We start from the raw sequence: 13062 nt of genomic DNA, 5'->3' as shown, positions 1-13062 counted from the left end.
ACTGTGCCACAGGGAAGTCCCTTTAAATTATTTTTTAGAAACCTTTTCTTGTTCCTGCCCTTAATATTAGGTAGACCATTTTAGGGAGTCAACTACACGTGCATTGAATCCCATATTTACTATTGGCAGACTGTAACTCTGAGAAGTCTGTTTACCTCAGTGAACCTTAGGTTTCTCTTAAGTGTGAAATGGGGTAATAGAGTATCTGTAAAGTTTAAACGAGAAAAGAAAATGAATATACCTAGCACAGAGCTCTTAATACTGGTTACTCGGTAAACATTTCTTCTTTTTGTTCTCCCACTTCCCTCACTGATGTACCTTTTAAAAGGAGAACTTATGTGTGCTGTCTTTACTTGCTCATTTCAGATGATTATAGTCTGCTTGCTCTTCTCACGACTAACCTCACCAAGGTCAGAAAGGAAGTCTTCATGGCCAGCATCAGTGAACACCTTTTGGGCTTTGTTTTACCTGGGCTCGTTGTGTCAGATACCCACCTCTCAGTCCTTTAAATGTTCACTTTCCTTGTCCTCCATGGTATCATCGTCTGTAGGACCTGTTCCAATCTCTTAGGCTTCTGTCTCAACCTTTTTAAATTTCCCTTTTTCCATATATTTGTGTCTTTTGAGTCCCCATCTTTAGCACTCTTCTTCTTCCATCTGCTTTGCCTCTTACTCTCACAACCACCTAGCGTTTGTGCATCAGGTACTACCAAAGGGGTTTTTCCATCCTCAAGCTCACCTCTAAATGATATACTTATATCCACCACTTGGTGGAGAACTCCTCCAGGTTCTTCTTGACTATCTTAAATACTGTTTTCTCCTCCAGCTCTATTCCTTCATGCTTAATAGCATCAAAATTTTTCACAACTACCAACATTAAAAGCTGAAATTGTTTGTCCTCCAACCAAGTCAATAAACAGATTCTTTCATACCATCTCCTAAAATTGGTTTGCCACTGATGAGATTTAAATATTTTTTTTTAAGATTTGTCTTTCTTATGTTAGTTTGTTTGTTTAATATTTATTTGGCTGCGCCAGGTCTTATTTGAGGCACACAGGATCTTTAGTTGCAGCATGAGGGATCTAGTTCCCTGACCAGGGATTGAACCCTGCATTGGGAATGTGGAGTCTTAACCACTGGACCACCAGGGAAGTCCCAAGATTTAAATTATGTTCTAGCTCTGCTTCTGATTAGTTCTGACCTCTGAAAAGTTGTTCTTTCTGGGCTTCAGTTTTTCTTATCTCTAAAAATGTTTAGACTAGATTAGAGGTCAGCAACTAGGGCCAGGGACCAAATTAAGTCTGCTGCCTATTTATTTATGGCTGCTTTGTGCTACAGTAGTAGAGCTGACTAGTGACAGAGGCTGTATGGCCCACAAAGCCTAAGGTATTTACTCTCTGGCCCTTTAAAAAAAGTTTGCTAATCCCTGGACTAGTGGATCTCCCATCTACTTTTCATCTCTGTTAGCCAGCCTGGGGAGAATGTGCTTTCAAGATTTAAAAGTGAGAAGAAAAAGAACAGAAAAATTATTATAGTAGTTGAATATTTGGCAAGAGAAATTAAACATAGAACAGACTGTGACATTGGAATTTCGCTTTCCCCATCTAATGGCCTTAGTGATTCAAGGTCATGTGGCAGTAACAAAGGAGTAAGGAGATCTCTGTTGCCACTTTGTGGTAACATGCTAGTTCATTTGCTTAATTGCTTTTAAATAATTGATAGTGAATATGTCAATGATTCCATTTACTAGTTAGTAATTAAGTTTCTTAAAAGTCACAAATATCCACATTTTGAAGGTAAAGAACACAGTTAAACTGACCACTAATCAGAAGTGTAATTAAGAATCTTTTTTATATCATAACTATTCATCAAAGCAGATTATTTCCCGTTGTGATAAAAGATTTTTTTCCACATCCATGCACCTGGTGTATATCGAAGGAGAATTCTAGGTATGTAAAAAATGCTTAGATGAAAATGCCAGAAATATTGAACCTTAGTTAATTATATGTATGCTGACATGTACTAGTGTCTGCAACTGACTTTCAAATGTATCAAAAAATAAGGTGGATCGATATATGGATTGAGGGGTGGAAATGTGATGAAACAAATATAGTAAAATATTAATCATAGAATCGAGGTAGTATAGATGAGGGCATTTTCACTATTTAAGAAAAGGTGCAACTTTCTCATGTTTGAAATTTTTCATGTATAAAATTTTGGATAAATGTTTAGATCTAAGTGGCTGTGAGACACTAATCCCTGGACTAGTGGATTTAGGGAGAATATGAGAGTGACTATACATATGCACACATATAGTATATCTTCTTGCTTTCACATAAAATAAATTATTAAAATTTGTATGTTAAGCAAACCTTTTGTACATGTCATAAGTTTCTCAGCTGTTTTAGTGTAGATTTCACAGATTTTCTTCCCCTGGGAATATTCATAGGCTATAAAAAAAACATAAGAATTGAAACTTCAAGGAGCATCCTGCCTTTTAATTATACAGTGTGTAAATATGGGACAGTCAGCCAAATGGCTGATAAGTTCATGTGATCTGTGTTCATACAGTAAAAAAATGTATTTACTAGTGGGTAGCATACAACACTCATTTCTTTTGGCATTCTTACCAGCTTGTAGGGAGTTAGGACCGTGCCTTGTGTTAACAAAGTATTGAATAAATACAGGGAGACTGCGCAAAAAATACCCACTGATTTGAGAGTGGGCATTTCTTAAGTGTCATTTTGTTTATTGTGAAACGTATCATAATGCAAAAATATATTAAGTTTAAAGCATAATAATAAAGTGGATATCCATGTAAGTACCACTCATATTAAGAATTAGAATTAGAAGAACTACTTAATGCCCATCCCACTCACAGTCCCTCCTCCTACATCCTTTCTAGTAAGCTAAATAATCTATACTTGATTTTTCTAATGAATAGTCCCATGCTTTTGATTTAGTTTTACTATGTAAACTAAAATATAGTTTAGTGTTACCTGTTTTTCAACTTTATATAAGGCAGTTATGCTATATGTATTCATTATTGAGTGAAAACTCACCACTGCATGAGATTCATCCATGAGGTTTGTGTAGCTCTAGTTCATTTATTTTCATTGCTAGTTAGTATATCATTGTATGACTATACCACAATTTAATTTATTTATTCTACTTTTGTATTTTTGTTTTTGCCTGCAATATTATATTATTGCAGATTACATATATATATATTACAGACTACATATATATATTACAGACTATATATATATGTGTATATATACATATAAAGAGATTCTCTAGTTAGAGTATATGCCTTAAAATGGAATTAGTGGGTTGTAAAATCATTAAAGGTATGCATTTCATTTTTTAAAAATTATTTATTTATTTGACTGCATTGGGTCTTAGTTGTGGCACACGGGATCTTCGTTGTGGCATGTGGGATCTTTTGTTGTGGCACGTGGGCTTCTCTCTAGTTGTGGCACTTGGGCTCCGGAGTGCGTGAGCTCTGCAGTAGTTTGTGGCACGTGGGCTTAGTTGCCCCGCGGCATGTGGGATCCTAGTTCCCTGACCAGGGATCGAACCTGCATCCCCTGCATTGGGAGGTGGATTCTTTACCACTGGACCACCAGGGAAGTCCCTGAAGGTATGCATTTTAAATACTCATGTTTTTTCAAGTCATTGCTGTTGTTTTTCTTTAGAACTTAAAAAAATCCAGTGGAGTTGCATTTAGGAGGTAGAATTATCGATAAGTTCACTCTCCCTTCTTTTTCACTCTTTTCCCCTTTTCCCAGTACATGTTATACATGTACACCCTTCATCAAGGGTCTAATTTAGAATATAAGTGCTTGCTTTATTATTTAAAAATAAAAACTTTTATTTTTCATATTTTAAGTATGGATAGCTCCTGACTTTTAAATATCTGATAGTTACAACTACAAAGATCAGAGATTTCCCTTCTCAATACACCTTGCTTCTCTCTGTAAAGCTGGAATTCTACTACAAGAAGGAAAGGAAGTTTATAAATATTTATCACCTCTAAAAATTCCCTAGTACCTCTTTGTAATATTTGCCTCCAGCTCCTCATAACCATGGATCTTCTTTCTGTCACTGTAGGCAGAAAATGTTCTAGAATTCCATATGAATTAAATTATACAGTACAGTAGGTACTTTTTTCATCTGCTTTTGCTCAGTATAATTATTCATCCATGTTTTTATTATTATTATTATTACTGAGTAATATTGCATTGTATTAATATACCACTATTTGTTCATTCACCGTGTTGTGGACATTTGAGTTATTTCCACTTTCTAGCAGTGGCAAGAAAGATGCTATGCACATTAGTGTACAAGTCTTTGTATGGACATATGCTTTTAATTATCTTGGGTAACTGCCTAGGAGAGGGAATGATGAGTATAACTTTTTTACAATTCCACCAGCACTGGATGAGAGTTTCACTTGCTCTACATTCTCAACAAGACTTTGTATACATAGTCCTTTTAATTTTAGCCGCCTTAGTAGGTAGTATCTTGTAGTTTTAGTTAGCATTTCCCTAATGATCAGTGATATTGAGTGTCGTTTAATGTGCTTATTTGCCATCTCTGTGTCTTCTGTGAAGTATCTGGTCATATCTTTTGCCCATTTTTATTGTGTTGTCTTTCTGTTTTTGAATTATAAGAGTCCTTGTATATTCGAGATACAAGTCCTTTGAATATGTTTTGCAAATGTTTTCTCTCAGTCTATCTTACCTTTTGTTTTCTTAAGAGTGTCTTTTGAAGAATAAAACTTTTAAATTTTGATTAAGTTCCGCAAGTTTTAATGAAGTCTACAGAAGTAGAAACAACAACAAAAACCTGAAATTCTTACTTTGCCGTGATTATTCGCCACAAATCAAGTACTTATCATTACATTCTACTCCTTCTGCACAACTATCCTTGAATTGTAAATGGCTTAACATTTTATTTTAACAAACTTGTTTTATATCAGGCCCTAGAGTTATAGAGATGGGCAATAAATGTCATCTTTCTTCAAAGTATTCATCTTAGTATTTAGTGTTTCTTCCCCGTCATCTACTTTGTGCGCTCAGGTCCATATACTTTCCTTTGCCTGGTGCCTAATACAGCTCTGGAGGCAATGAAGTACTTGATATATTTTCATCTTGTATTATAGTTATACTTTTTTCCACACACAAATAAGTAAGTTTATCATAGCAGGAAATCTCTTGTTCTTTGTATCCTTCATATACCATAGTGTAGTTCCTAGTACACAGAGACACTCACTTAATATTCAGTGATTGAATGGAATTATTGATGACCATGTTTGACTAAGATCCTCCTAAATATCAACAGTTTATTAATAATAAAACCTTTGGCTTACTTTACTAAATGAATAAAAGATACTCTCATTTCAGATGCCATCATTGCAATAGATTGTTTTTCTAGACAGAACGAGGATGCCTGATTTTTACTTGAATATTTTTGAGTGATCTTTCTTTTACAAGCCTGATTTAACATTACTATTATCATAAATGTCTGTATACGGTAGTATAGCATGGGTTCTGTAGTCAGAAATTAAAGTCTTTTTATAAAGTCTGCTCTATTTAATGAGCTGTGTATTTTATAACTTTGGAATTCCTTTTTCCAGTAAAACCAGTACATTAAGACATAAAGACTATATTTGTAAGTACATAGAAAAATACGGCAATAACTTGCTTTCTTTATCTAGGTCCTGGGGACACCAACAAGGGAGCAAATTAGAGAAATGAACCCAAACTACACAGAATTCAAATTCCCTCAAATTAAGGCACATCCTTGGACTAAGGTGAGTCAAAAGAGTTTTTTAAAAAGCACATTAACCAGTAGTTAACTAGAAGTTGGATTTCTCTTTGTTCTTAAAGTAAACTATTTCGAGACTAGATGGCTGCCAGAGTACAAAGTACAATAGCACTTCTGCACGTAAAGATAATTAGATAGCTGTACTTCAGTGTTTCATTGACCGTATAGTTTCATCCCCACTGACTTCCTATAGAAAGTTTTCGGCCTGGATTTTTACTTGTAGGATCAGGACAGTACATATACATAGCATTCAAATAAAGAATTTCATTAGGAGCAGGATCTTATATATAAATTTTGACTACTTAAAATTCAGAAGTAATTTCTTTACATAGTTAGAAGTGTTTATTATTCAGTATCATATAGCATATGAAAATATACATTTTATATATTTTTATTTTTTTAACTGTTAATATATAGACCATATTATAGATGATATTTTGTGTTCTTTTGTTTACTTTCCTATTGGTGTTTTGGGAGCAGGAATAAAATGAAGATTTGATCATACTAGTAGTATACATTGAAAGCAATTAATATGTCAATAGCGTGTCACTAGCCATTGGAAAAGCCTAACCACAACATTTAGACGGAACCAATTCTAAGAGCCATAAGTACTAATTTATGAGAAGACTTTATTTTTTGCTTTGATACTTAATTGAGATGATTCTAGAGAGATTTTATTACGAAGTTGTTTTCGTGTCAGTTTGATTTGTGAGATTGTATGCAGAGGGAAAAGAAAAAAATCTCAATAGAGTTTATAGCTAGAGTGAATCTCTCATTTTATAGATCCTGAAACTCTGGCTAAACATGTCAAATGACTTATCCAAGATTTCATAGGTGGCTGTGACAAAGCCAGGATTAAGCTTCTTCTCGTGTGTGTGTGTGTGTGTGTGTGTGTTTAATGCCTGGTCTTTTAAACTTCTAGTTACGTGCTATGCATGCATCGCCCTTCCCAATTTACTTACATTTCATTATATATTTTGTGGGTTGGAAGTTTTCAACTTTTTAATATATTTCAAGCAGAGACTTTGTATATTTAAAAATGTATATATATAACATGTTTTGATCATTGACAAGTTCATTTAATTGGTTATAGACCTTTTATATAGTAAGAGGTGAAGTAATTTAGGGCTAGGTAAAATACTTTACATTTTTAGATTAAAAGTAGGTCTCTTTCTATAAGTTGTATTATGATTCAAGTTACTTTCCTTCGAGTTAATCACTATCTTCACTTCCCTTCATTTCTCTTCACCTCTTTTCACTTCAGAAAATCCTCTTATTACTTATTATTTAGAATCAAAGACCTCAGTAATATTTTAGTGCCAGAGCTATAGGTTGTAGCTTTCACTGACTAAGATGTTGCCCTCTCCCCCACCCTCTTTTTAAGTTTACAATAAACACTAAATATTCTGAGGTAAATCATTCTTTGGTCTTTGCACTTCAAGTTTATTTTGAATCTGGGTCAGAAGATATTTAGGGTCTCTCACTCATTCTAAACTCAGAGAATCCTAGGTGGCCTGTTTGGATTTAGAAACTGAGTTACAGTTTGAATCCAGCAAAGTTACTCCAAGTTAAATTGTTTGTAACAAGTGATTTCAACCATGTTAAAGAGAAACAAAAAGCAAAGAGAATTCTGTGTATTGAATTAATACAGGGAAATAGTCCAAAATGCTAATAGTAGTTAGGGTAAGAAGAGTGTAGGTGATTTTATTTTCTTTGTTCTGCATTTCTATATTTCCATATTTTATTTAATAAGCATGTTATTTTTAGGAAGAAAGAAAAGTAAAATTCTTTTTGGTTGAATCTAATCTAAGTATTCATCACATGTATAGAGTTTCTGACCAATATAATGCTGAAACGAGGTCATGAGACCTTATTTAGTAGTCCTTGTCCTCAATTTTTTTTTTTTTAAATCAAGACTGACACCAGTATTAGTGTGTGTCATATTCTGCATTTTTTTCCCCTGGATTATATGTCTTCAAGTATTAGCTGGGATGGTATGTGGGGAAGATTTATTATAATTACCATGCAGGCAATTGAAGATTTGTGGTGAATTTGCATGCTTTACCTTTTGCCTTTTGGATTCTTTTGCCTTTGTGGATTCCTGATGTTTCTATATCTTACACTAATGCTTTTCAAACTTGAATAATCTATACAAAGCCCTTTTACTTGTTTGTTTTATTTAGGCTTCCATTCCTGTACCATGTGTAGAATAATAACTCAATTCTCCCACCTATTTTGTCTCTTCAAACTCTTGTGAACTCTTCATTCATATATGTAACATAATTGGGTTCTCACTTGGTACAAATGCATTTATTATGTAATAGTACACTTATGTTAATTTCTTAATAGTGCACACCATTAGGTTGCTGTTATTGTGGGTGTAAGCACAAAACCAAATTCAGACATAGAAATTCCATGGCACTACTCTGTCATCCAGGTGATCCAGAATATATTGATTTTTAAAAGTAGATTATTATTGGGGCTTCCCTGGTGGCGCAGTGGTTGAGAGTCCGCCTGCTGATGCAAGGGACATGGGTTCGTGCCCCGGTCTGGGAAGATCCCACATGCCGCGGAGCAGCTGGTCCTGTGAGCCATGGCCGCTGAGCCTGCGCGTCCGGAGCCTGTGCACCGCAACGGGAGAGGCCACAACAGTGAGAGGCCCGCGTACCGCAAAAAAAAAAAAAAAAAAAAAAAAAAAAAGTAGATCATTATCAACATAATAATACAAAATTTTAAATTTCTAGAGGTAACTCAGTCCCCTCTCCCCTGCCTTGTGATAGTGAACACCAACTTGAGAAATGATCTCTTATGCTAGGCAGCCAATGGAGTTATTTTTTTAAAACATACAAAATGTTCTCTAAAGAGAAGAGCTTTTTGCCTTTGGAGGGCAGGTAAACGGGAGTCTGGAAACAAAACCTGCTTTGCCTTTATTGAGGTCTTCTGTTAAAACCCACTTTAGCCCCATTTCCTGAAGCTGTGAGCATGTAAACCCTCCTTTCCTATGCGGCAGTGTAGTAAAACTATATCCCCAGATCTGGGAGCTCTTGTTCTCAAAAAATGTAGGCAGATAAAAAGATCAAGGGATAAAATGTCTACCGTGGAAACATTGAGGTGAGGGTATTAAGATGTGTAAGAAAGATAGCAAACAGAAGAACAAAACAATGAAATAATCCTAGTGTGATATATAGCGGGAATCTTGAGAATTTAGAAATCCAATAAGATGGCCTTGACTATTACTTAATAGCCATAACAACCTAATTCATTGGATAAGCATTTGAGGCTTAAGTTGGAAAGGAAATATGTTCTAATGTTTTGAAACAGGGACCAATATTGAGAGTGAGGATGGGGAGGATAAATACCTCCCCACTGGTGTATGGTGTACACTTCAAAGAATAAAAGCCAGATGGGAAGCAAAAGGAAGTGATAATAAAAGTAAATTGAAAAAAAAAAAGGAAAAAAAATAACTTGAGAATTAAACAGAGATGGAGATTGGTTGGAAGAAGACAAGAAGCTGAAATATTCTGCATTTGGTACATGGAGATTTGGTCAAATGACAGTTCTTTTAGGTATGAAGTAATGATCTAGTTTAAGCACTTCTCCCATTCTTTGTGCTTAAAATTTTTTTGTTTTTGTCTTTTTTGTTTTGTTTTGTTTTGGTAAGATAGCAATTAGCTGTTGTGTCTTTTCTCCAAATTCTTTTGAAAACAAAGTATGCATATAAAGGATTATTTCATTTTAGTTCAGAGTAAATGTAAAGATTGTACCTCCAGTGTAGTTCTGTGATTTGTCCTCTCTATCTCCACTGCCCTGACTTTAGTTTAGCCCATCATCGTATCATAGAATTGTTAAAACAACCTCCTACATCCTAAGTTCCCTCCTTCATATCTTTCACATCCTCATTGCTGTCTAAGTCAGCTTTCTTAAAAGCACATGTGATACTGTCACTCCTATTTAAAATTTTTCTGATTCCTCATTGCCTTTAGGAAAATTTGACATACTATACACATAAAGACAGGAGTGATCATGTGTCCCAATTTATGCTTGTCCAGTGAAATTATTAATGCCACGTTCCTTCACACTCTTCACTGTCCTAGTTTGGGTGACAGATTATCCAGTCACTCTGCTCCTAATCATTTCTCCTTTTTCTTTCCAGAAAAACAAGAGATTTAGTTCTTTGTCCTGCTCTTAACCTTTTCTGAGGCATCTAGTCCATTAAACCCAGTCTTTCCCAAGTGCTCCAACTCCTTCACCCTTAAATGCATACAGTTAAGCAATGAATTTAAAAGCTTAGTGTTTAGTTAGGGTAGATTAAGGGTTTCTAATAAGGTTACATTGTAATAGTTATATAAATTTCTTACCTATTTTGAGTAACGTTTTGTTTAAAGTTAAAACAAGTATTCCCCTTTATCCCAGTAATAAGTAATCCTGTGAGGTCAGTTAGATAACACAGATGTCTGTATATTCTTTCAGAGTAATGAAATTCATAAATGATGTATCTGGTTAGTAGAAGGAAGTAGATTAGAATCCCAAGGGCCTTGGTCTCTTTCTGTTGACCTATTGCTGTTTAATATGTTAGCTACATATGACAGTGTTGTCCTCACTTTGAAGGGATCATGCAGTCATGCTGAATTTTTTTGGTCTAATCAAACTGTTCTCCTAATGGTTCCCCAGAGAAGTCACATTCGTTTCTATCGCTTCCTAGTGGACACTTAGAACATTCTTTTTTTCTCTGCTTACCAAGTCTTGACCTTCTGTTAAGACCTCAAATCTCACTTCTCCCGTGAAACATTTTCTAATTATCCAAATTCTACATGATTATTCCTACCACATAACTCCTGTAGTACCTATCAATTCATACCATATGTATTGTAGCAGTTTCTAATTTCTCTTTTGTAATGGTAGTAATAAAATGAATATCTATTCCCTCAAAATGTTTGTTGCTGAGTTTTTGGCATACATGAGTATGTATGCCAAAACTTAATATTAAGTATTAAGTTTACTTAATACTTGATTGTCTTTAGGGTATGTGAGGACCTTGGATCATTGGTTAAGTATCCTAGAAAGCCTTATCTACAAAAATCAATCCTTACATACTTGATTTCTTAGAACACAGTCCACATGCTGTGAAATGAATGAATACTAGTGTTTCCAGCTAGCTAATAGAGTAAGCAGAAAATTGAGGTCATTTCAGCCATCAAGGACTCAGACCGGATGAACTGCTTATTATATGTATTATTCTCTATGCTTAAAGCTAAACCAAAAAGCCCCACTATAATATTTTTTAAAAGACTTTTCTTCATAATGTTGGTTTTTATTCCCTGAGCCTTTGAATACAAGATTTTTCACTTGGTAAACTTACCTGTTCTAACTACAGTTTCACATGTTACCAAAAATGTCTTCAGAGGGTCTTAGTGCAAAACAAAAATTGCTGTCAAACTTTTTTTTTTTTGCAAGTCCACTCTACCTTTTCTGGTCTGTCTGCCTTGTTTTGCTCACATGTATTCCAGAAAGCATAAAACTGTGTTGGGGATTTCTATTGGTTCCTAAGTCTGCCACTTGTCTGTTTTGTTCTATTGCTTAGGTAATCAATTTGTATATTATTACTCAACCCCATCTGCATGCTGACCTCAACTAGTACATTATCAGTTATCTCATAAATATACTACGTTCTCTACTGAATTTTCTACCTACATCACCCATTTTCGTATGTGAATAGACCTCCTCACTTTTCTGTTTATACTGGCTTTACCCCTATTTCTTTGGAAACTTGCACATTAAAATCCAGCTACTAGTGTGGCTAGTCCATATGTGGGAAGAATAATATAAAAAAGAAAGAATGCTAAGACATAAGTTTCAAGATCACTTGTGGGGAGCAGAGGATAGGGTTGAGGGTGGATTGAAAAAGAAGGCAAAAATCTGTTTCTGACTTAATCATTTGTTCTTTAAAACACTTATCTCCTATGTAATCAGTGCTGTGCTGGCTACCATAAAGGATGCAAAAGAGCTAAAATATATAGTCCTCCTCTTTGAAAAACTTAGAGATGACATAACTGACTCAGTTGAAGCAAGTATTGAATAATATATAACCATATACTTGATTATGTACTATTAGTATTCAAAGTTGTTTCACATACTATAGGTATTATAGGGAAGAGTTCCAGCATGGGTGGTGGAGGGGAAAAGGAAGCCTCCTTTAAGGGTGATAGAAGGGCTAGGGGGAATGAGGGTGGGTACTTTTGAAGGAGGATTTAGATTTGCTTAGGTGTCACTAAAGTTAGGAATTGCTGTAGTTTAGGGGTATATCCCTTAAGATAAGGAGGTGTGGATGAAAAGAAAATATTATATTCTTAGGAAGATCAAGCTGACTATAGTAACCATTTTATGAACAATGAAAGATTAAATTGGATAAGTGGACATTTGGTAATTCACACTTCTATAGTATAGTACTATTTTATCAGTAAATGAGATTAGAGGGAGAAATTTCATTTCATAGTTAAATGCTGATATCAATACACATATGATATTCCTTATGTGTATTAGAGCTCAGGAAAGCTCCATAAGCCTTTTAATTAGTGCAGCTGAAATGTATTGAATGCTGGCTCTGCTGTGGCTAAGGAAAGGATGTTTTTGTTTCTTATGAATTATGTACTGCACATGGGCACTTCAGTAGACTTAAGTTCTTTTCTTAATTAACTTGATTAATTAGCATAATTAACTAGTCAACAAATCCATGGCATTGTCTCACTTTTAGTCCTGTATTTAAGGCTTACAAATTGCAAATAATTTTATATATTAGGGTTGCTCTTCAGGAATGTTCATGGTGTATTATCAGTTTTTAGCATTGGATGCTTGTGTATTTTGTGTATGACCAGAGAACAGTGTCGTCTGTATTGTACATTTATCACAATGAAAACTTGGGAGGAGTAGCTGTTCGAAACAGGCACAGTACTTGTTCTGCATTCTACTTAGATTAATTAACATTGCTCATAGGCATTCTTACATTGCTCTGGTTGGCTGTTTAATACAGTGGAATTGTTGAAAGCTGATGCTATGAGAATCAACCATAGGCCTTGATGTGGTATATATGACCATTTATAAATGATAATTTTAAGGGGCTTATGATTCAGTCATAACAGTTAGCTCCAGGTTGAAATTTGACGTTTGATGGCAAAAGTCTATTCTAGGACATGTAAAGGAGAAAATTACCTCTGTCCTTTCTGAGTTATCCAAA

The 13062-nt window shown here is 34.7% G+C and overlaps 1 protein-coding gene across 5 annotated transcripts in view; it reads left to right on the top strand.

Moving 5' to 3' along the window:
• GSK3B (glycogen synthase kinase 3 beta) overlaps nt 1-13062 on the top strand; it is a 201585-nt gene that overhangs the window by 149670 nt on the left and 38853 nt on the right. For all 5 annotated transcript variants that reach the window (XM_089910578.1, XM_022561810.3, XM_022561604.3 and 2 more), the window contains one exon: nt 5722-5817. In XM_089910578.1, the coding sequence (XP_089766704.1) occupies nt 5722-5817 (96 nt within the window). The remainder of the gene's footprint in view (nt 1-5721; nt 5818-13062) is intronic.

The sequence above is a fragment of the Delphinapterus leucas genome, chromosome 4 (assembly GCF_059928025.1).
Source record: "Delphinapterus leucas isolate spDelLeu-1000000601 "Yukka" chromosome 4, BTC_Dleu_Yukka2, whole genome shotgun sequence".
Lineage (NCBI taxonomy): Eukaryota > Metazoa > Chordata > Mammalia > Artiodactyla > Monodontidae > Delphinapterus > Delphinapterus leucas.
The sequence above is the reverse complement of the archived record's forward strand: the minus strand, read 5'-3'. Positions and strand labels throughout refer to the sequence as shown.